The sequence below is a fragment of the Anabrus simplex genome, chromosome 7 (assembly GCF_040414725.1).
Source record: "Anabrus simplex isolate iqAnaSimp1 chromosome 7, ASM4041472v1, whole genome shotgun sequence".
Lineage (NCBI taxonomy): Eukaryota > Metazoa > Arthropoda > Insecta > Orthoptera > Tettigoniidae > Anabrus > Anabrus simplex.
The window spans coordinates 301,931,083-301,956,973 of record NC_090271.1 but is presented as its reverse complement, the minus strand read 5'-3'; the positions used below and the strand labels follow the sequence as shown (position 1 = coordinate 301,956,973).

The 25,891-nt window shown below is 38.7% G+C and overlaps 1 protein-coding gene across 1 annotated transcript in view; it reads right to left on the bottom strand.

Moving 5' to 3' along the window:
• The window catches only part of RabX5 (RAS oncogene family member RabX5), a 73,082-nt gene that overhangs the window by 1,997 nt on the left and 45,194 nt on the right, over positions 1-25,891 (bottom strand). The window contains exons 3-6 of the mRNA XM_067150938.2: positions 24,999-25,100; positions 24,846-24,910; positions 14,361-14,491; positions 4,062-4,263 (exon numbers count right to left, since the gene is read on the bottom strand). Of these exons, the coding sequence (XP_067007039.1) occupies positions 4,062-4,263; positions 14,361-14,491; positions 24,846-24,910; positions 24,999-25,100 (500 nt within the window). The remainder of the gene's footprint in view (positions 1-4,061; positions 4,264-14,360; positions 14,492-24,845; positions 24,911-24,998; positions 25,101-25,891) is intronic.

Here is a 25,891-nt window from a genome sequence, read left to right as displayed (position 1 = left end):
GTCCAGAGTGTCCTGGGTTCGATTCCTAACCGGGACAGGGTTTTAACCTTCATTGGTTGATTCCGATGGCTTGGGGACTGAGTGTGTGTGCCAACTTCATAATTAGAATTCATCATATGTAGGGCTTCATCCTCAAAGACGTGCAGGCCGCCCATACAGCGTCAACTCTAAAGACCTGCACCAAGCCTCTTCGGAGGCCACATGCCATTATCATCATCACCGACTTTACAAGAAATAGAGTCATACTTTTTTTGATTCTTTCACAACGAGGTTCCTCAGGTGACAATTTCCCTGCAGTCCTCATCACCCATATCATTTTCTTCACTATCAGATATAGCATGAGGAGCTGTAGACCTAATTTCGAAGCATTGTCATTGCACTCAGTGTAAACAGAGTTGCTTAAGACAATTACATCACTTTACTGCTTAACGTATCTAAAAAATCTTATACTTCTGTATTATCTAGTTTTGAATTTGGCCCAGCCATGGAAAATAAGCAAAAAAATATACAATAACAAACATCTGAAATTAAGGAACAATTAACTGCACTGGAAAACAACAAAAGAAAATAATAATAATAATAATAATAATAATAATAATAATAATAATAATAATAATAATAATAATAATAATAATAATAATAATGGTTTTATATCCCACTTTCTACTTTCATGGTTTTTAGAGACGCTGAGGTTCCTGAAGCTCGTCCTGCAGGAGTATTTTTACTTGTCAGTAAATCTACCGACACAAGGCTATTGTATTTGAGTACCTCCGAATATCATTGGACTGAGCCAAAATTGAACACACAAACTTGAGCTCAGAATGTCAGCAATCTACCGTCTGAGCTAATCGGCCTGGTGCGACAAAAACTAAACAAATCAACACATCATCAAAAGCAAATTAAATAAACTTGAATATCTGTTGTGTAAAGCATGAATTAAAAGCTTTTAAAGGTACTGTAGCTATCTGTGCTACAGTCTGTGAGCCGTATATAATGGGCGCCAGGAAATGTTCTCTGCACTGCCTACCTGCTGCTGCGTGAGGGAGCATCAGCAGTTTAGTTGGCAGCACGGTGTCATCCTCGCTTGCTCGCTGCGAGGCCAGGGTTAACAGGATAGCAGTACAGGGAAGGCCACATGTGAGCTGTGGGCTGTCAAAATCGTCAGTGCGTACTGCATTGAGTGAGCATTTAGATAGATTATTGGAACAGTGCAACAGGATACAAGCGGTACTGTTTACTACTGGAGAGAGATCCTTTTTGGTGAAATATGCTTTTCGCAAAGGCGATAGCTTTACAGAAAATGTAAAACTAAAATTTCAGGCGCGGTCTCCTAATTCAAAGTGTCCAAACCGGGATACCGTTCGGTATTTGATAAGTAAATTTCTTGTGATCTGCTCAGTTCACGATGTACTGGGAACAGGCAGGCCTACGGTTTTAACAGACGAAAAAGTATTGATGAACTTAAAGTGAATATCATTAATTATGTGCAGTTCATTACACAAGACACATTAGTGAAAGTCTTCGACAATATGTGTAGACATGTTGAAGTCTGTCTTCGAACACAAGAACAACACTTCCAGCATCTGTTATGAATTGATGTGGTTAGTACAAAGTTTACTGTTTGTTGTTTATTTGTTTTGTTTTGATACAAGCGGCAGCAGCCGTGCTGCCAACTTAATTGGTCATGCCACCTCGCGCAGCAGCATGTTGCGCTGCAGAGAATATTTCCTGGTGCCCTGTATCTTTCAACTAGCTAGTAAGTTACCACCAATGGATACAAATGGCAAGTGTTTTGGCAACTACCTTGTGCGCGAATGTATGACGGTTAATGAGGACAATTACTGATAGGCTGAACTACTACTTTAATATTCAAAATATAAAAGGTACCAACTGTGTAATTGAAGTACAGCTATTAAATATTGTGGCAGGTTATCAGGGTCCTTAAAACTGAAATCGCTACTCAGAGAGGTAGCATGTTTTTACTGTCAACTAAATTTATTAAGCTACTATTTAGTTACTTTCAAGTTTACGGCTTTACAAAGTTTGTACTCATAAATGTGGTCGGACACACAGTCCTCTGGTGCATCGAACTCCTGCTCTCCCACATGGCCTCTTGCAGCGCAGAATCGTTCCTAGAGCAGTTCATTTTGCAACTCGTCACACTTTAAGTAATCAAGACCGTCTTACTTCTTGCAGAGGCACTGATTCATGACTGTCTCATAGCTCCTTCACATTCATTTGCGACTGACTCGAGTGGTATATAGGTCACTTGCAGATTTAAAAAAAAAAAATTTTTACTTCTTTTTTAAAATTATGAATGCTGTCTTATTTCTTCCTTGTTTTTCCCTCTGAGAGAGAGAGAGAAAATAACCAATTAAGGTTAAAATCCCTGACCTGGCCGGGAATCAAACCCGGGATCTCTTCAACCAAAGGTCAGCATGCTAACCATTTAGCCATGGAGCCAGACAAATCAGTTGCTACTTCTAAATCATTCTGGGCGCCTTTTTGGTTGTTAACCAGCTTCCAGTTTCTTTTAAGGGGCTTCCTTATTGTAAGCTTCAACAATTCGCTGGGGCTGTTATTTCACTTGCAGCTGCGCCAACATTGTTGCCTTCCAACCCCCCCCTCTCTTTCAGCCTTCATTGTCACAACATATAGAAAATGATTCCTAAGTAATACATAGAGTTTTGGGATGCAGGCTTCAGGATAATTATGTTGCAATCTTGGAATCGAAGCAATTTCAGGTATTACCCATATGAACTAACAAGGGGGCATTCCCTACTCGTCACCACCGATTTTGCTCAAATTTATAGAGCATGCAGGGCTTGGCTAGAAATAAAAGTATCCAAAGTGGGAACTCTAGATGACCAAGCGTATAGAAAATAAAAATGTTGACGCGGCTCTCGCACCATATAAGCCACTTATGTTCATGCCCATGCCGAGCGGTAGTTGGCGTAGTGGTAAGAGCTCGGACTAGTAATTCGATGGTCGTGGGTTCGACTCCCCGTGCGGAGAACAATTTTTCAATTTTTATATTATTCATTTATAAAAAAGGCAAATAGGACGTCATTTTTTAATGACCGGGCGAGTTGGCCGTGCGGTTAGGAGCACGCAGCTGTGAGCTTGCATCCGGGAGATAGTGGGTTCGAATCCCCTGAAGATGGTTTTCCGCGGTTTTCCATTTCACACCAGACAAATGCTGGGTCTGTACCTTAATTAAGGCCACAGCTGCTTCCTTCCAACTCCTAGGCCTTTCCTATTCCACCATCGTGAAAAGTCCTATCTGTGTCGGTGCGATGTAAAGCCACTAGCAAAAAGAAAAAAAAGAGTGCACAATTGTAGAAAATTTGGAGTTATGAACTTTCCCGACATGTTCAAACAGAAATTCTTCATTTTTCTCCTTTATTGGCTATCTCCCCTCCTTGGGGAATGTGCCATAAACGTGAATAGTTGTTTTGCTGTAAGATTCGTTTCCACCTGGTAAGTGAAGGTTGCTCTTGGCGCAGGTAGAAAAATAGTCTGACAATGAAATCCCAATTTTTACTTTTTCTATGCCTTTTACATATAAATAAATAAGTAAATAAATAAAACGAAATATTCACCTCTTTGTGTAATTGGAAAATGAATAACATAAAAGTTGACAGAAAAAACCAGTCTCCACACGGGGAGTTGAACCCACGACCATTGACTTACCAGTCCGAGCTCTTACCGTTACGCTAACAACTGCTCGGTGTGTGCACTAACGTAAGTGGCTTATATGGTGCGAGAGCCGCGTCAACATTTTTATTTTTATTTTCTATATACTTGGCCATCTAGAGTTCCCACTTCGGACTTTCATTTCTAGCCACGCCCTGCATGATCTATAAATTTGAGTGAAATCAGTGGTGACGAGTAGGGAATGCCCCCTTGTAAGTCAACATCCCATAAAACTCAAAAGTTTTCAAGTATTATAACCTTTTTCTCTTCATCTAAGCCATCATATAGATTTGCTTTTAATCTCCACTTGAAGCTTCATTTTCTTATTCCTCTTAATTAGTATCATAAGCTTATACAATACTTACTGACTAGATCTGAGCCAACGGTGACAGCTTCTTTTCTCGACTGATCCTGCATGACAGAGCTGTCAAATGCAAGAGCAGCTATTCTGCAGAAGAGTTGTAATACACCTTCACCAGTCCGAGATGAAACACACCATAACTCAGCACCCATTTCAGCAGCCATCCTAACAGCATGCGCTTCTACCTCAGTGAAAGCCGAACGAGTCTGTAAAGGTTTTAAAAAATTGACAATTTTCATTGAATGTATCTTTGTTCTTTGTTTTCAGAGGGACCACAAAAAAAAAAAAAAAAACCCACGTAGTACAACATGGGAAAATGGAAAATGCGGGAACGAATTAAAACCATCAACAATTTGGCTAAACATCACAAAAATTAAATATGTATAGTCATAATCTTGCAAACACTCATAAACCAAACCAAATTACAGCTCTAATGGGCCTTAGCCTACTAAGTGACCGCAGCTAAGCCTGAAGGCCCGCAGATTACGAGGTGACGCATGTTCAGCGAGACGGATCCTCTCGGCCGTTACTCCTGGCTATCTAGATCGGGGTTGCTATCTCACCATTAGATAGCTCCTAAATTAATCACATAGGATGAATGGACCTGGAACCAGCCCTCATATCGAGGTAAAAATGTCTGTCCTGCACGGGAATTGAATCTAGGGCCTACGGGTGAGACGCAGGCAAGCTAAACCGTGGGACCGGCTTCAAACATTAATTATGTGAGATAAAAATCTCGATACCGGTATTTTACATTAATTTTTACCGGGGAAACTTCATCAGTTTCCAGCGAAAACATATTTCATATCAGCAAATCTGATCAGCCAAACTCATCGAAAAATTTAATAATGCCAAGTAAACAACAATCGACCACAAGTAGTTTTTAAATTCTCTAATCTAATGAAATACAGCACATTAGGTACACAAGCTCCCAACATGATGGTGAAATCCCTTCTTTTATTTTTTTATTTCTTTATATTCCACTGTAATTGGGTCACCTGAATACAGTTCATAGTACATTTATGGAAATGATTTACCATGTAAATTAGGCCTACATTGACTTTTAAAGGTTATGTTGAACTCGAGAATGTGGTTTCAAATGTAAATATCGATTCTCAAAAGTTCTTGAATCCATTATATTCAATTCTGCCCGTCACTAATCAGAAGAAAATTGAAAGAGAAAAAATATCATCGAAACTCCAGAAATTTCTGTTATTTATGACCTTGAGCTCAGCTGGAATATGCGCTCACTGCACAACCCAACACAAGTGTGAAATGGCACAAACTTTTTAAATGTTACATTGCGTAAATAAAACAACTGCGGTTTTAACACAAAAACGTAAAATTCCCCGTCTTATATTAGGGCCAAAACAATAATAAGCAATCTCAAGACCTCCCATGGCTTTATCTGTATGGTGCAACATCTGTTCTGGTCTCGAGAATATAAGTTAGTCGTATCCGATAATATTAAAATACTAGGTTCGTGTTAAGGAGCAATTTCGATTCCTGTCTGACAGCCAAGTGACTATACAGTGCCCAGAGAGGAGTGCCGAAAACATGTTCGGTGATACAATCGAAAAACGAAAAATATAAACATCTAACCCTGGACATAAAGTAGATGTTTTACAAGTACGACGAAACTCGTTCCGACTTCAAGTAGAGCAGTCGAAATGCGCTGCTCCCTCCAACTGTTGTGGGCACTCTTAGCTTTATGATTTCCGAGCATTCCCTAAACAATACTTTTTTTTTTTTGCTAGTTGCTTTACGTCGCACCGACACAGATAGGTCTTATGGCGACGATGGGACGGGGAAGGGCTAGGATTGGGAAGGAAGCGGCCGTGGCCTTAATTAAGGTATAGCCTCAGCATTTGCCTGGTGTGAAAATGGGAAACCACGGAAAACCATCTTCAGGGCTGCCGACAGTGGGGTTTGAACCTACTATCTCCCTAATACTGGATACTGGCCACATTTAAGTGACTGCAGCTATCGAGCTCGGTCTAAACAATACCAGCCGAATGCAATGCAAAGGTGGTCTCTTATGCAAGTTCGCCACCAATCGCTTTTCCAGTACTTCACTAATTATCGCAGTGCCGAGATGTTAACGCAAAGATCCACAGGTGTGTCGTAGCCGTCCTTTCGTGAGATAATGTTCGTGAGATAATAATCGTGAGATTTTAATGAATAATCCGGGAAAACGTTGTTTCCGGGAACTGATAATGGAGGTTCCACTGTACTTTGTTATTAATTCAATCTTGATATACTTAACTGCCAGAGACAGATGAAAGCAGATCATAGTCAAATTAATGTATGACAAATTTTCAAAAATAATAGTTGAATGAAATATATTAAAGACAAATAAATAATGAGGACACATAACATTGCACACAAAATACAAATGCAGACTCAAAAGGGACTAAAGAGTTTAGTTACAATCCTTAATTTATCAATATGATGGGTGGTTATAATTAAACTTTCCCTACTTAGATGTCTCTATGTGGAAAATTAGCAGTTGAATGAACATGAAACTTAATCAAAACATTTCCAAAGGCATGCAGAAGAGAATAATAATGTTGTTGATTTTATGTCCTATGGACTGTAGCTAGAATTAGTTGCTCAGACAGCAGAGTGCTGGCCTTCTGACTCTACAATAGCAGGACCGATTCCGGCTCAGTCAAGTAGTATTTGGAATGGGTACAAATACACCAATCTCGTGTCAGTAAATTTACTGCGGCATAAAAGAACTCCTGTGGAACAAATTTCTGGTACCTTGGTGTGACTGGAAACCATGACGAATATAAGACCAAGTGTCAGGACTCAGCCATTATAGCAGGGTAGTTTGTGGTCCCGCCACTGCAAGCGATTATATCCGACACGTGCTCCAATAGTTCCGGCAAGCCAGGTATAGAAAAGTGCGGGAGATGTTACTGTGCGAGATAGCCTACTTCAGCGAATAAGTTAAATTTTCTTTGCTTTCATTTCTTGAACTCACTTCATTGTGTGTTGTGTGCTTCAAGCATGTATCTTACGTGGCCTATTAATCTGACAGTTCAACATGCCGTACTGTTTTGTGCCTGGCTGTAAGTCAGGCTATGGTAGAGTGGTTGATGATACGCGTTATTTTTTTCCACATAAGGATAGAAATCAATTTGAAAAATGGGCCAAAGCTATTCAACGGAAGGATACAGAGTTAACGCGTAAAATCAGATAATTTTATAGTCAACGGTAAAAAAGTGGATATCTCTCGTGTGAGATGGAAAATACGTCCAGGAGCAGTGCCTCACATTTTCCCTAATTTGTCGAAATACCTTTCAAATGAGATTACGTCCCGTGAAACTCTCAACAGGAAAAAGAACCTAGATACCATCGGGAAAAGAAGAAAGAAGATTGAAGACGGGAGTGCAGCAGCGAATGGGGAATTAAAAGGTCATTCTTATGTTGATCAAAATTTGGGTCATTCTAGTGTACTTTCTGATGCCGAAAATACAACATTATCTCTCAAAAGGTGCCTAAAACATGCTAATCGAAATTAAATTCGTCTCTACTCAGCAAAATCAAGAATTAGTTTGCTGGAGAAGCAGGTTAGAAATACACAGGCATTTAATTCTAGGGAAAACAAACACCTTAGCAAAAAAGAAAATATAATAATCGACACCATACTTAAGAAATGCCAGGTGAAATCTTCTAATGGAGTGAGGTAGAGCAATAAATTCATATTAGAGAGTTTATTGTTGAGTGTAGTAATTAATGGAAAACTGCATTCAATATCGATGTGGGGCAAAATATTTTTTGATTGTTTCGAATTCATAGAAAAAATTTCAGTTGATCCTTCAGGAGCTGGCTGTTGTTTTCAACATGTTATGGATATAATTCCCAGACTTGTTTATCATTATCTAAAGTGCTGATCTTTCTTCAGAATGAAGGAAATCTGGTGAGATTTACAATCTTGAATATCCGCCAAATCTTCACGCAAGCTTTCGAAAGTCCAGTAACCGACAAATTGAGTTGGTAAATAGATAGTTCATGGGTGTTTGTTTTAATATGCTGGGAGTTATGTGCTATTTATCTGTATTTGTACACTCCGGTAACCTGTGCTTACCGCAACATGTGATGAAGGCCATAACTCCTATTTCCACGTACCCCTTGTACCCTGCCGTGATATTTTAATTGTAATTATTTTTAAAAAATAAAGTGTATATACTTATCAGTTATGGAGAAATACTTTTCCTCTGGCATCATTCCTAAGACCAGCTGATCAGTACTGTGGAGCTTGCCCACTCTAGCGCTGCCTGGAGGGGTGCGCTTGAACTCGAGGAGTCCTCATACTTTTTCTTAAATTCGTCATTTGAAAACCATAAAAAGAGTAATTAGTGAGATATAGAACTAATATTATTATTACTATGGATCAACCATCTTGCCATTTGGTTACTCCTGGCCTTCCAGATAGCAAGAATGTTCTATACACAGCTCGCTAAAGCTTTCAGTAGCTTGGAGGAAACCTTGCATGGACTGCAGTATACAAGAGGCAGACTGGTGTACACATAATGGATGTGCTTCAATGTCTTTCTGGATGGTACCTCTTGTTTTACAGCCAGAGGAACAATACTAGCTCGGATGTAGGTCCCAAACATTTTGTCATAAATCAACATGTGTGTTATCAGATCTGCTCCAAACAAAGCATGCACATTCTGCAGCTGAAAAATAGAAAGCTACGGCAGAGGTTCTCACAATTTTAGGCTGCTCTCTCCTGCCTATACAAGTTATTTTGGGGAGAATATTATTCTACAACCTAGAACTAGCTTTTAATACAATGGGAACTAATTAAACTAAAGGGAAGCATTGGCTTACTATGCAGGTAAGAATGTCTTCTGTAGCCTATTTGTAATTAACTGAGGCTAAGATTACAAAAGAAGTGGCAGTAGGCTATACGTTAGGTACCATAATGAATAATGAAATAACCAGAAATATCCTGTAGTCTTGAAAAAATTTATGCAAAAATACACGTGACGAACTGTACTTCGCAGAATTTATTAAATGTGGAAACATGCTTCATTCCATCTAATGAAAAATAGTAAATTTTAACGGAGTACTGAGTTACATGACCCACTTTTTCTTCTTCAAAAAGATATACGGTACAACCTCTCCCATCTGTCTTTCTTATTTCCCAACCCTCCGATATCCGGCCTTGTTTCCGGAGATTAATTTTTTAAAATGCATATGGCAAGGTAATCTTTTCGGGCCGGGAGGGAACTACAAGTTCTAAAATTTATTATCTAACCACTAATCTACACATTAACACACACAGGCTAACCAGGATCACTACTTACAGGTCACAGCACAATCACACAATTATGCAGTTCACACTCTCTCTCAATTCTCACTGTTCATTCACACTCGGTCTCCATTCACTTGCACTTACAGTCTCACTCATTCACACAGTTACTCTCGCCGTTATCACAGTCCACAATCACAGCCTGCACACAAAAGTTTCACAGTTCAGGATGATGTACGCTGCCCATTCACACTGGCAGAGCCTCAGCTCACTGTTCTCTTCCATGCTACAACAGCATACGATGTTCGCTACACAGCAGCTGGCCCAAGAGACCAATACACAGAATGAATACCCTGTTCCACGGGTAGAACACTCTCTACACGCTGTCAACTCACACTCACTCAGACTGACTGTACTCAGCTCACCGACTAAGCTTGACTCACTCACACTGAACCCAACTCACAGGTCTCACCTGATTTATATAAATGGGCCAGCCATTCCAGAACAGTCTGGAGGTTGGATACATCCAGAAACCTTGTGAGATAGAAGACTCCAGGTTAATCATTCTTGTGGCTTCCAGTTCAGCCTGGTGCCACCATGGGCAAATAGAGAGGGGGTCGACATTACTCCTAGGCTCGACCATGAGGGGAGAGGCTTGGAGGGGGTGGACGGGCCCGATGGTGATGTCACTATTTCGGGCGCTGAACCCACCCATATCGTATATTAAAATGGCGAACGTAGAGGCCTTCTGCGTTGTATATTAATTTTTACGGTGGTAGTTATTTTCTGGCTGAAGTTAAGATACATATTTTGTGTCATTTTAACCCTTCGCAGGTGGCGATGTTTTACGGCTGAAGTGAAGGGTGAACTTTGGAAAAAAATAATTTGATGTCAATACTGCCAAGACTATCCTAAATTATGCATTCATGTATAAAAACAACATATATATCGGGGTTTGCTGAATTTCAGCACTGATGTGCTCCAGAAGTGTTTAATCATTTTGCAAATATTTATTACTGCAAAAACTGCACAAGTGCCACTGAACAATTTTACTAGTGTAATATTTGCAAAATTGTTATTGTAAGTTTATTATTGAAATCAAAGTTAAATGACTAAATACAACAAGTAATAATAATAATAATAATAATAATAATAATAATAATAATAATAATAATAATAATAATAATAATGTTAATGGCTTTACCTCCCACTAACTACTTTTCGCTTTTTGTAGACGCCGAGGTGCCAGAATTTTGTCCTGCAGGAGTTCTTTTACGTGCCAGTAAATTTATCGACACGAGGCTGGCATATTTGAGCACCTTCAAATACCACTGGACTGAGCCAGGATCGAACCTGCCAAGTTGGGGTCAGAAGGCCAGTGCTTCAACCATCTGAGCCACTCAGGCCGGCCAAATAATAACAATAATAAGAAGAATCCTAATCACCACACCAATAAATGCTTTCATTCCTGAAACACTTGGGGAGACCATTATGCAGTTATTGCCCTTTTAGTCCGGGGTGTTGCTTTCTTCTTATTTGTCTTTCTCTGACTACAATTCATATGTAGCCTAATTATCTCAAAAATCTCATCATCAAAGAAAATATAAAAATACTCCAATGGATCAGTATCTTGATCAAAATGTGATGGTAATATAGTCCCCCGCTGAATAATGGAATCCTAGTTGATGGGCCAGACCAAAATTACTCAGTTCAGCCAGCACTGGGCACATGTGCACTCTTGCATTCACTACCACTGCCGGAAGAAATCTAGGGAGACCGACCTTCACAGTCGCTAAGAGACAATTATGACACTTCACTACCATTTTAATTAACTATCTCATCGCTTGTGATTAGTTTTCTTAACTATTTTGCCAAAAAATCAGGAAAAAAACCCAGAAAATGTGAACCATAATATTCTGCAAACGTGCATGGTCAATAAACTTGACTGATAACTCGCAAAGAAATGTGCCTATTATAATTGTAACGTCACCATCCAGCTTTAAAATGTTTGAAAGGGAAGCCTATGTCATCTGTTGACTATTCCTATTCAATAGTTTTTCAAAATCAGGAGTGTACAGGATTAATTGTAAAAGTTGTGGTTCATACCACGCTGGGCAGACTGGAAGAAGCTTTAATATAAGATACTTAGAACACGTTAATGTCCTGAAGTACAATAGGTTTTCGGCTGTGAGACAGCATATGGATGACTAATTACAAATTCACAGACATAAAACATGATATGACTATTCTCAAAATCATCGACAAAGGACCCCATTAACATTATAGAAAGCTGTTTCATACATATAGATCAGTATTTTAACCCAAATTATAATCTTAATCACATTTCAGAAAAGCCAAATATCTTGTTTGACCTTCTAATTCCCATTTATAGAAACGCCAAACCCAAAAATCATAATTAATTTTTTTCACAACATTCACAGCATCCTTCCTCAGCAGCTGTTGTTTTGCCCACACCCTTCAGCCCCACCTTAATCTTCCTTCCCCGCCCTCTCCCTTCCCAGGTTTTCCTTTGAGTCTTACGATCCAATCTCAACTCCTCCCCATTAGTATGAGGCACACAACAGTAGGCCACGCATCACATGTTGCAACGAAAGGTAAGTCTCATATAACCTATGCTACTTGATTAGCACTCTCTCTTCCTTTAGTTCATTAACTTTTGATTATCATTTATTTATTATTACAAGATATTAGAATTATTTTGGTTAATTTCATGGACACCGTGTTGAATTGTGAATGTTGCTTCTCTACCAGCTGTAACCTAAGAATGCACCAACTATTCAGACACATTTTCGTGTGCCGTCCTTGACTCAACCATTTGACGACTTTCAATAGCGGAACCTTTCAGTGTTTTCAAGACAGTTACTCAAGAAATTTTTTAACGAGAAGCATTAATGAAACCTGTTTTTAACACGATGCAATACATCCAAGGATTTTAGATATCATTAAGAGCCCTATTTTAATTCCATTTTATATTTACATGTTTTGCATATTGTTCATTTCAGGATCTCTAGATGCCTTTAATACCTCTAAATGTCATTTGTTTGTACATTCGTTTCAGTTATTAGATGTGTTTGTACAGAACTGTATTATGCCTGATGATGGCCAGCCAAGGCTGAAACTAGTTCCTCGACTAAAAAATGCAATGTAAACATTATGTAATATAGTACTGAAAAGGTGGACCATTTCAGAATAATTTTTGTTATTATTGTGATCACAATTCAATATGGATCAAAACATGAAGTTTATATCCTATGATGTGGTAGTTGAGGCAATATGATTTTTACTGATATGGTATTATTACTTGTTCTGAAGATGGCCTCTGTACTCATTAGCTCATTGCGGACCGTGGACGGCGTAAGACGTTTAAGCTTGCTCCTATGCTGCAGGCCGTGGACGGCGTAAGACGTTTAATGTTCCACGCGAAGCAATGCTGTTTATATTCGTCATCTATGCATTCTTACACCTTAGTCAGCGTTGCTGGTTGTAGCAGGAAGTTGGTTGACCTTGTTGAGATAACTCTCGCGATGAGTGTGCTCATGTTTATCTTAGCAGTTTTAGCGGGAATATCTCGGCACTTCCTTGCGCGTACTTGAGATTCCAATGCAGTGCTTGTCGTTCTTACCGAGTGTAGTATAATGGCTTATAAAAGAAAGATTCTTACAGAAGATTAATTATTAGATATTGGTGATGAACTTATTCCTGAAATAGACTCAGATAGTGAAAGTGAGAGTGACGAGGAAATTCCGATTTCCGAATCCAATAGGCCTATAAAGGAAAGTGAAGTGCCTGATACATATCATCCTAGTTATTGACCACCTGTTCCATCGTTTAGAGAGAATTCAGGTATAAATGTTCAAACAGAAAATGAGCAGGATATTTTGAGTTAAGTGAGTATTTTCATGAATGATGAATTTTATCAGTATGTGTGTGAGCAGACCAATCTATACGCGAGTCAAGTGATAGGCGCGGCGCCCCGGCCTTTCACGAAGAATTCATTCATGCAATCGTGGAAACCGATTATTCCAAAATTCTGATATAAAAATGTACTGGACCAAAGACCCTGTTTTTCATACCCCGATATTTTCTAAAACAATGTTCCGAATACGCTTCCTTCATATTCTTTCCTTTCTTCACTACAGTGACAGTAATCATTATGCTGAAAGTACAGATAGGCTGTATAAAATTAGACATATTTTGGAACCTGAGACACCAGATATCACACCCTAAATATTTAATAGAGGTTAGCACAAAGTATCATGTTTCTAACATTTATAGTTCAGGAGTAATGGTAAATTATATTAAGTAATGCACGTTAAGAGGGCCGGGCATGAAAATGGCTGGTCCAGGCATTCAAGTGTCCCACTCAGAAGCAGGTACTGAACGTGTTAGAAAACATTTTTAACATGAACGTTTCAATATGGCTTTATGATTTGAGAATTTGCTCAAGAGAATTTATAGCTGATCATGAAAGTGACCACACATCAGTATGTAAAGTCCGGCTCCATACCTAAATGGTTAGCGTGCTGGCCTTTGGTCACAGGGGTCCCGGGTTTGATTCCCCGCAGTGTCGGGAATTTTAGTAATAATTGATTAATTTTGCTGACACGGGGTCTGGGTGTATGTGTCGTCTTCATCATGACGCGCAGGTCACCTATGGGCTTCAAATCAAAAGACTTGCATCTGGCGAGCCGAAGCTGTCCTTGGACACTACCGGGACTAAAAGTCATACAACATTTCATTTCAGTATGTAAAAATCACATTTTGCAAATAATCTTGATTACTTTCACAATTCATTACAGTAATTATTAGAACATAATGTAAATTTCTTCAGAAGATCCAAAACAGAGGACAATACATTGTATGGTATTTCTTCTTGTGTTAAGATTAATGAACTGTAAGAAGTGTCATGATATAATTTCAATATAGGTATCTCAATGTATCTTACACAATTATTTATATATATATATATATATATATATAAATTATATCTAAAAGTTCAAAATAGTTTCTAACCATAAGATCTCTCTTCGTTCCGACAAGAAACATATGTGCACTCCCTGAGTTGGCCTTCAAAGCCTCACTCTGCCAGTCACGGCAGTGAGACAAGGACATCAGACTGGTCAGGTCAAAAACAATCACTATCACTGGAAAAGAAGAAAAATATTATGAGTCACATGTAGCTTCATCTTTAGAAGAAAAAGAACTAACATCGTACACAGAAATATAGGAGCACATTATAATATAAATACATTTCCAGGCCTGTCAATATAAGTAATGAAAGGAAAAACAAGTGATATCAGGTTGTATAAGGCAAGACGGGAAGGAGCATGATACACTAGAGCTGGGCACTGAGCAAGTCTGAGCTCATTCCATCAACTTATACCTTTACACTTGTACTATTCAGCTTATTTGGTCAGAGCCTACTGCTAAAATGAACAGAGAGAGATTCATAAATGAAAGAGTCTGGACAGGCTCGAACTAGACTCATTGCTGCTCGATCAAATTGGGCTCTGTGAGTCAACTTAAACTCGAAACTTCATCACAGGTCTGGGATACCAGTTCACTCAGCTGGTGAACAGATGACAAGTTGTTGCCTTGTTTCTACTTGACATGTGTGCGTTATGAGTGTTATACGCAATGATGGTGCAAAGAAGAAGGTTGTACAATAAAGATGTGTCAATGTGGCAACAGCGTACCAATAAGTAAATCACTTGAACTTCAGAGTAACTCAATCTGCTCATTGTGATCAGACAGTACGAACAGGTCATTAGACTCATTTGTTCAGTCAAGTCTTTTCGAGGTTGATTCTTTCAAACACTCTGGACCAGAGAGCTCAAGCAGTGAGCTCTGAATGAGTCTCCACATCGTTTTGCAAGATACACATAATAGAATAGGATAAATGATAGGTCTGTGTGGGAAGAGAGAGCTACAGAATGAGGAGACAAGAGACAAACCAGAAAAAAACAGGACTAGAGTTGTCCCTTGTTCTTATATTGATCCATCACTACTTTGTTCCTTTCCATCTATACCAATAAAGATGTAGGGGGTCCGCTGTCTGTAATTTCTTTTGTTTTGCCAATTTTTCAGATATTTATCGATATTTATCCGTTTTAGGTCAACTCAAGACCAAATCGGTGGTTTTTACTTTTCGTGTCCGTTTGTCTGTTCCATCACCACGTCAAAACGGCTGGACAGATCTCAACCAAACTTCATATTTAGAGTATACTCATCCCAGGGAAGGTTTCGGTATGCATATCATTTTAAAATATTTGAATAGACGGGGGGGTTTATAGGAAAACCAGAACGGTTTTCCTCCATTTTCTTTCATACCATTGAATTTCTGTAAACTCTGTGGACCGTACGTGAAACGTCTCTTCATTATAAACAACTTTCGTTATGTTCATAATTTACCTTACTCTTCACATAACGGAGAAATTTACTATTTTCTGCGGGTATCATGCTCTGCATTGAGTGACCGTCAGACCGACAACGAACCTACAGGTTACCATGGCAATGTCTCTGACTGCTTGCCAGCAGGGAACTAACATACTGCCATTTTCCTCATCATGCTTTTAATTTTAATTTCGTGGTTGTTCCTTGGGTAGAAGGCAGGAGAGGTGTCAATCGGCCTATCTGCGGGATATTGGCGGAATATCGTTGGAGGTTATAACCGCCCTCGAATAGATTAAATAATAACACCATTAGTCATCTTCTTATCTGTTTCCCTAAGAATCACTACGCCTAAATTTCTCCTATGTTACCGCTTTATTATATTCATAACTCACACCAGTATAATTTATTGAGGGGCATTTGATTTTCCTATACATTCACTTGGCATTTACATATTTGCCGTTATCTGGCTGTCCTCAGTTATAATCCATTTTCTATTAATTTCAACTTTCTTAACTGTATTATTTTCTTCCTTAATTACCTCGTATGTACGCGAGTGCTAGAATCTACTGGATATATTTCCACCAAACTTCATATTTAGAATCGACCTGTCCTTTGGTAGGTTTTAGGGCAAATACTGTTTCTAAATCCCTGAACAGACTGGGGGTTTATACGAAACCGAAATCGTGATTTTGCACTCCCGCAAAATATACACAACCAAACTTAATGGAAATCTACCTGCCTTAATGAAAATTAATTTCTAAACCTTTTATCTCATGTGCATCATTTCAATATGAGGATTAATAAGGGAGTTATCATTAACGGACCGTTTTTCGGTACAAGTCTCATCGGACTTAACTCAAGAGCGGGTGCGTGTTAAGCTTATTTCTTACAACTTGAAAACTACTGAAGATAGTCAAACCAAACTTTATATTTAGCATCCACCTGTCCAAAGGTAGGTTTTGAAGGTCAATAACATTTCATGTTCCCGGAATGGACTGGTGGTTTATAGGGAACCGAAATGGTGATTTTACTCTTCCACAATATATTGTCCCCGTTAAAATTGGCGATATTACGAATATTTTAACAAGTGGAAAGTGAAAATTTTATTGTCTGCTTGTAACTGCAGTATATCATTTGGGGAGTTGTGGCGAGCTGAGAACGAGTTTTTTTTCGTCGTTCAGAGGGGTGACACGCCGGCAAGACTGTGCCAAGGTCAGAGCAGACCACGTGACTACCTTCGCACGCGCGCAACCCAGCTTGTTTCTGGAATAGTCTGAGCCAATTAAATGAGACCATCAGCCAATTACCGTTCTCGCTGAAGTTCACACCTCCCTGGCTAATTAGATAAAAGGCCTTGTTTCGAGTAAATCGCTCTCTTAATGTTCTTGAAGCTCTTACTCTGAATATCCTTCGTCGTTCTCAGACCACGTGGAGAAGTAATTTCAATTCAAGTCGGCGCCGTTCTGCTAGAATTTAGAGAAACCATTAGTGAATTCTATGGAATAAAGACGCCTAGGAGCCAAGTTATGTGTGACAGTGTAGACGAGCTATTTATATTCGGCGTGCGCTTGTGCAAAATACTTAATTTTGTCATCTCAGTTACAGCTTGTGACCGGCACTCTACGGAAGTCGTCGTAGAATTGAACATCTCAAGATGGATAATTCCGCAACCACCGACAACATCATTTCATCGAGGGACACCTGTTGCAGAGCCTCCATGGAGCTGTAAAATGTGAGGCGTATCTGGTAATTGGAAGGAGACTGACCGGAGGAGTATGCTGGAATAACTGACTGTCGACGAGAATCGAACCCCATCAAAAACTTGAGTACCTTTTTAATTTAATTTATCTGTCTTACCTTTTGTACAACTAGAGGTCTTTCTTCTTAAGTCGTAGATCTATTAGTTTGTTGTAGTTAGAAATATTTCATTTTTCCACTTCTTAAGGTGTCGTGGTAGACTAGGTACGTGTGAATGAAATTTTGGAATCTATTAGAGTAGACATGTAGGTTATCTTTGAATGATTTCCCTTGCTTAAGGAGCTTTATATTTAATAATCACTGACCACACGATAAATCTACTTTCCTTGTAATGTTGAAAGTTACTGGATGGAAATTTACGTGTACATTTTGAGTGAATAGGGTCGAACCTAGTGTCTTTCATGATCACTTGTTGCATTTATGATGAAGTCATCTAATTTTACGATATTCCATGAGGATCAGTAGATGTAATAATCACTTAAATAATAATAATATTAACTAAAGATCGGGTAAAACAGAAGTAAACGCTCGTGAGCCATAAAACTACTGTAGAATCCTTAGATGTGAGATTGAATGTGCTCTGTTCATGAAGGGTCTGGAATATGACCAATCCTGAGGGATACTTGTTGTATAATTGTGCAGTTGATGATTTAATGATGATATTTGACTTATTCTTGTGTATTGGGAGCGCAAGATGGATTATAATTATTGGAGCACGTGTTGCGAGTGTATTTCACAGGTAGGAAATAAAAGTAGTACGATGAAGGCTCACGCTTGCGGTAATTTCAACCTTTAGCCCAAATGATGGTAGTGCTTATGGACTTTACTAGAATCTTCCATTATAATTTCATGAGTTAGATGAACTTACATTGATATGTGAAATGTGTTTCTACCAAGTGATACCCATGACTTCGATCACTAGCCACCATTAGTAAAGGATAATTTCAGTACACGGATTGTTTCTGCTAGACATTACGCGTCCCGACCACCAACTCTAAAAATCATAAATAAACTTGCCAAAACAGGATTCGATGTAAATAATGTACATAAAAACGTGTTTCCCTAGTGTGAATGTGTGTGTGTATGTAAATATGTATATTTCTCTTGTGTCATGTTGGTTTCATTTAATTTTGATCTGGTCACGCACTCGATGTGACGCAGATTACACTCATCGTTGTGTGTTGCCTTAAGAAATAATTTTCATGCCCTTAAGGGAAAGTTTGATTAAGTTAAGTCGAGGAAGACTAGGAAGAATTTATTTTCTTAATTAGCGAGATTTAAAAGGAAAGATCATCTCGTTACTTTATGAAGGCACTCGATTTGTAAATAAAATTTATTTAACTAGCTCACACGTTGGTAATGCAAATTTCTAAAATTTGGAAAATATTAAGATTAATTTGAATAGAAATGAAATATAAAGATCAGAGGTAGAAATTTGTTAGCCGCATGATTAATTGGAGTTATGGTGAAAATAAGTCATTAATAATTAATTCAAAATAATTATTCTGAAATGCTAATGACGATCATTAGGTAAATAATGCAGTGGAAAATTAATAAGAATATGATCGTGTGACAATGAAACATGGGCTAATTAAATGATGAGAAATTATTATTAATAATAATAATAATAATAATAATAATAATAATAATAATAATTAATTAATTTTGAGAATTTTGAAATCAATTTCCATTTTCTACTGAAGTTCATGTTGGTGTCATTGACTATTATTAAATACTGTAAATGACAAATTCAGTTGAGTACATCTTAAAACCACGTGTTGAGACTACTTTGAATTGGTAAAGCTTTGAACACATTTACTGTAAAACCCTCGTTAGCAAGACAGCTGTTTATGATTTTATGAAGTTCTATGTTAATTTATTTAATTCTTTCAGTCAAGTATTTTGATTTGAAAAGGCAAGAGGCCTAATTTTTCTTTGGTTTCATTACAGCACAGTAAGGCTGGAGATTAAGAACACGTGTCACTCTAAATCGAGGAAGAAATGCAATATTATGAAAGTTCTATTTTTGTAAAAACATCAGCAAGAGTATTTCATTTGTTTGTTTGCTTATGTGAATAAATGTCAGAGTGTTGTTTTAACATTTCTTTTTATCCTGCTTGGTCATCAATCCCTAACAACCCTTAAATGCCTCTAGAAAGTGATAGCCAACGATCGAACGGTCCACCTTGGGATCTCTCGCTCGATGGCTGGGCTTAGCTCGGGAAAAATGGGGGCAATATATATATATTTTTTTGCTAGGGGCTTTACGTCGCACCGACACAGATAGGTCTTATGGCGACGATGGGATAGGAAAGGCCTAGGAGTTGGAAGGAAGCGGCCATGGCTTTAATTAAGGCACAGCCCCAGCATTTGCCTGGTGTGAAAATGGGAAACCACGGAAAACCATCTTCAGGGCTGCCGATAGTGGGATTTGAACCTACTATCTCCCGGATGCAAGCTCACAGCCGTGCGCCTCTACCACAATATATACAGTACAAGACCAACCTGACTGGAAATCGACCAAACGTGATGGAATTCCATCTCTAAAACTTTTTCTTCATGTGCATTTTTTCGTCAGGAGGATTAATAAGGGAGATATCATAAATGGTCAGTTTTGCAGGTTAAGTCCAGCGGACATAGCCCAAAAGGTGTTGTACATGGAGCAGATTCCATATCTATCTATATAAATGAAATCCTAATGACTGTGTGCTTTTACATTGACTATTTTGGCAAAATTTTTGCACAGCTACCCGTTTAAGTGGTAATAATGACCATCTGCAAATTTTTTTGGTTTAGTTTCCTGAAAGTCCTAATTTTTACCCTCCTCGCCCAAAATCCAGATTGCGGCATAATCTGCCAGACGAAACGGAAAATTGAAATTTGACAAAATTATACGTTTTAGCCTGTAACGGTCGGAAAACTTCCAAGATCTTTAAATTTTTCACTTTTTACCCCCCGAAGAATATATCAAAATATGGAGGCAATTTTAATGATGGTGCAGACCTTCGGGAAGTCCTATCACATAACGGATTGCACAATATACGTTCAATTTCGAATGATCTACAACCTTGGTCTTATGACTTTTTGTTGTATCTGTATCCCTTTTACATTTGACTTTTCTCTATTAATCGATGTTAAGTAAATTTGGACTTTTCACATGCATAATTCATACTTTCAATCACTTATAGGAAATATAGAATCATCAAACTCTTCACGAAAATTGGCCCACCCAGTAGTCATATATGAGCCAAATGCTATGTATGTAGCTGTCACATAATTATCCGAAAAGTCATGCAATGTGAGATAATCTTAAAAAAACTTTACCCTGTTCAACGTTTCTAACTCAGTCAGACCCAGGAATAGATGAGATTTCACAGGACCAGCCATTTAGGCCACTAAATCCGGCGTCTTATGGTACAATCCTTTGTCGATATGATGTACGTTTAGCAGCAGTTAATCTGTAAATGGAAGTCTGCAATATTGTAAACACGCATATACTTTCGTATGTTGATCTATATATATTCACAGATGTCGATTTGTAGCGATGGAGAAAGGGTGTGTCTGCTATTGTAATCGGTACTCCCCACACCGACTTTGACTGGCAGTAGGAATGGGGTCCTTCTCCAACTCCTGTGTAACTGGCATCAATAAGGAAGGCCTACCATTGTAATGAATAGTTCACTTCTCGATTTGACTTGTAGAAGGCAAGGGAACATGCAGTTTTGTATAAAACTCCCCTATCCGATTGTGTTTGGCAGTAGGCATGGGTGTCCGAAATTATAAAGAAATGTCCTCATCTAAAATGTGACTGGCATTAGGCAGAGTGGAATGCTATTTTGATGGAAACTCACCAACTTGGTGTGACTGGCAGTAAGCTGGCTGGCAGTAGGAAAAGGGGCCTGACATTATAATGATAACTGCACAAATCAATTTTGACTGATAGTATGGTAGTTGCCTGTCATTATAATAAAAACTCCTCAACTGTTATCTGTCTGGAAGTAGGAAAGGTGGGCTGCCATTGTAACGAAAACTCCCCAAATCGATTGTGACCGCGCAGTAGGCAACGGGGCCTGCCGTTATATTACAAATCAGTAACAAACAGTTTACATTGGAAACAACGTATGGGGACCTCCCCATGCTGTTTCTCGGATAACGCTAAGAGACATGCAATTTTAAAACAATCTTATTTACTGCATGTACAGTATTTACTTCGATATTCGAATACAATGTAGAATACCATAGCGAAGCACGGGTACATTTGCTAATTATTAATATTATCGTAGGATATGAATTTCATTATGATCTGTATTGACAAACATTCACAATTATTAGAATTGTAAAACAGTTATGTTAATCTTGCCGTATACATAATAAGTGGATGTTAGAATTAATCTGAGTAATCACATCATTCTGTAAATTTATAAGATAAGCCATAGTTTTTACAGTGTTCATTTAAGCATAATGTCACATCCCTTTAACACAGATTGTCAATTTTAGCTGTATCGTTGAAGATGGCCCTTAAAGGGTTGAAACTGGTCCTGAGATGTACATCCTATATTAATTTGTATTGAACAGGTGGACCTTCCTTCAATTCTTATAATTAGTAATATTATGCATAGCTTACGGAATCTTATTATCATACAGAGTTTAATTTAAGAAATCAGAACATTAATAAAAAGGTGCAAATCTATTTTCTCAAGACTTATCTGGGATAAAATAAACAGGAAAACAACACAGTGCTAGCTTTATTAAGCAAAGAGAATAAATAGAATGTAAAACTTACTGAAGCAGGGGAATAGCAAAAACAAGCGAAGTACACCATACCATGACAAAAATAAACAAAGGAAATTAATGTAATTATTAAAAAAACAAACAAACAAAGAAAAAATCAGGTTTTTAAAACTTGATCTTGGCACCTACAAATAAGATTCTTGTATACCTCACAGAGGAGTATTACAGTGGCTGTGATCAGTGCTGACTCCTAGGCAGAGGTTATTCTAGTTTACCAGTCACCTAAAGCAACATACTGTGACAAGGAAGGCCGCGAGCATATGGGGCTGACAGACAACGACAATACTGGCAAAGGAGCAGCACTGAAGGCAGGCCAGCAACAAGGTAAAAAATATTGCGGTGAACTGTTGAGGCTTGCTATAAGGAAGCTCCTGGAGAAAGCTGGAAGCTGATTAACAATGAAGAATGCACCCAGAATGATCCGGGAGTGGTAAAGAACAAGAATCTTCTGTGGGCCTATATAAAGAGTGAACCTGGTGAGATTCAGACAGTCCTGTGTTAATCGTGAGTGAGTTACAAGACAGTCACGAGTCCTATGAGCCAGTGAGTACTGTAGTGGTTCAAGACAGTCTTGATTACGTGGAGTGCTGTGTGATCATGATTGCCCATGTGTGGGTTAGTGTGTGCTATGTCTGTGAGTAAAAACTATGCCAAGTGGAAAATTAAAACACGACTGAATTTGTGAAAAACTGTAAACAGTGGTTCAATAAATTTATTGGTTAGTAAAACATTCCACTTCCCTGTGCAGTAATTTTTATTCTAAGGACTCAGATAACCTGCCAAAAATGGTGTCAGAAGCAGAATTAAATAGGTGATGTGTGTAGTACAAAGACACTTCAGAATAACTGACAAGATAAGAGTCTGGTTTCCAGGCCATCTTACATTAGCTCTGTGAAATTAAAGTTAGTCAGGATGAAATTAAGTCATAATTTAAATCCTGTCAGGATGAACTTAATGCCAGTCAGGACAAGATTAAAGTCGAGTTGAGTGAACTTAAGGGTGTTCAGTACAAGATAGAGGAGGTGGTTCACAGCCCTGAAAAAGATTTAAAAGTGACATACGGGACAAAAGTGAACAGTTCACAACTAGCAAGCCTTGTTGAGCCCATCTGACATACTCTGAATAATAATAATACTTTCGATGAATGACTCGTCATGGCATTTCGGACTGTGTAATGCACCTGTAACTTTCGAGTGACTGATGGAGTCCATTCTGAGAGGGAACATGCACAACGCCTGCCTCTTGTTCCTAGATGACATCATCATGCTAGGATGCATGTTCCAGGAGAACCTGGGAAACCTCTAGAAAATTTTCTAGAGACTACGAGGTGCTAACCTAAAACTGAACCCTGGGAAGTACCAACTATTTCAGAAGGAGGTAAGATACCTAGGTCACATGTTGTCACTAAAGGGAGTAGCCACCACCCAGAAAAGCTATAAGCCATTAGAAATGGCATAAGCCGAAGGACAAGCATGACTCAAGGAGTTTTCTCGGCCTGTATACCACCTATTGGAGGCCAGCTTCACCAACATCTCAAAGCTATTCCTGCAGCTCACAGAGGAGAAGAGGCCATACCAATAGTCACCTGAGGCAGAGGTCATATTCCAGTCACTCAAGGAGTCCCCGTGTTCAGTACCTATTTTGTGTCATCCCAAGCCTGGAGAGAGTTAAGTCATCAGCACTGATGCAAGTGATAAGAGGACACTACAGCAAGACATTATCCAAGGCCGAAAAAAAAGACTGCATGATTGCTGTGAACCACTGGCCACCATGAAGATTCTGGAGCACTTTTGCAAATACCTGTACAGTCATCAGTTCGATCAGTCCATTGACCAATCTGCCTTGATGTGGCTCCTGAACTTTAAAAATCTAGAGGGACAGACTGTTTGGTGAGTGCAATGCCTATAGGAATATGATTTCAACGCTGAACACTGACGGGGAAGGAACAATTGCAATGCAGATACCCTGCCTAGGAGAATGTACACTGGAACTTCACTCGCTGTCAGAAGTTTGAAATTCAGGCTGGTATTGTGGACATCCGAGCCATGAGAGCCATGAGAGCCATGGCAGTAGAACGTTGGGATTACATTGCCCTGAGGAGCAAGCAGCTTGTGGACGATGACATCGCAACAGATCCTACAAGATGTTGAGTTGGGAAAGTGACGGGCATATGCTCAAGGCATAGTGGGCTCAGTTGAAGTCCCTAGAGTTAAATGACGGTCTGTTGATGCGTATATGGAGTCGGCCAACAGCAAGAAGATCAACCAGCTGGTAATTCCCATGGGCAAAAGGATGGAAATGATGGCTGAGATACCATGGAAGCACCACTGCAGGTCACCTTTGAGTCAGTACGATTTTGGGTATCTGACATGCCTTGTGTACATGTCAAACCAGAACCATTTCAACAAAACAATCTATAGGATGCCACACAGTAAGTCTGTCATTATTTTTAATTTCGTCTTTTTTTCATTTTCTTTTAGTCGTGGATCTGATTTAGTTTTCAGATTTATAGAATAACAAAGGAGTGAGTTACAACAAAACAACTTCATATCATACCATGAGCTCCTCGATAATATGATGATGCAATTGATTTGAATCTTTCTTGTCCAGCAGTATCCCAACTGTAATAGAAATTGCAAATCTGATCATTTTCATAACAGGCCTTCAAAACTTAAAACTATATCATAATAATATTAAAAATATACTCACATTTGTAAATTAAATGGGGTACCTAAGACATCAAAACGCTCCACTTCAAAATCCACTCCAATAGTTGCTTTGTAATTGCTATCAAAGATCTGGTGGCAAAATCTGAAGAAGGCAACAAGACTAAATAAGGTCACAGTCAGTGGTAGCTGGTAGTTTGAAAATGTGTTGGTGCACAGTGGATATGAAAGTGGGTTTTGAACATACTTTCAACTTAAAGCTTTGAAATGAGGACTTACACATAGCTAACTGAGTCTGTTCTGTTTGTGTATTGATGCCTCCCTTCTCCATGCAAATTGATATAAGTGAGGTTATAATTTTCTGTTTTGCCTTTAACATGTTGGGTGCCAACAATTTTTTTCTTCTTTTCAAATTTTGCTCTGTGGACCGAAACTTTATTTTTACCCTCTGTAAGTGGACACACAGGCCCCCCTTGGCCAAGCAGGAAATCCCAACCAGTCACCGGGGCCCACTGTGGTGCTCAACGTGTTAAGAGATTGTTATAGTTCATGCCTGTTGTTCATGCTGATTGCAATGCATTGATTAATTCATTGATTAACTGAATGTGGTGATTAGTTAAAAGTGTGATATGACTACAGTAGTGCTAGCAAGCTATTGTTCATTATTATTTAAAAGTGGAGTATAACTGACAAAAACATGCAGTACTGACATTAAAAACATGCTCTGAACATCAAGATACATTATTATGACAGCAACACATATCTAACTGTGTTGGTACAGCATGTGTTCAAAATGTGCATCCTTATGACTCAGATTGTCTATAAATGTCCTGTAGATCAAATTACAAGGGAAGGTACAGTCATTTTCTTGTGTCCTTGTGGCAATCTGTGTTCATCAACATGTTTAACAATCTGCAGGACTTACGAACAATGCAT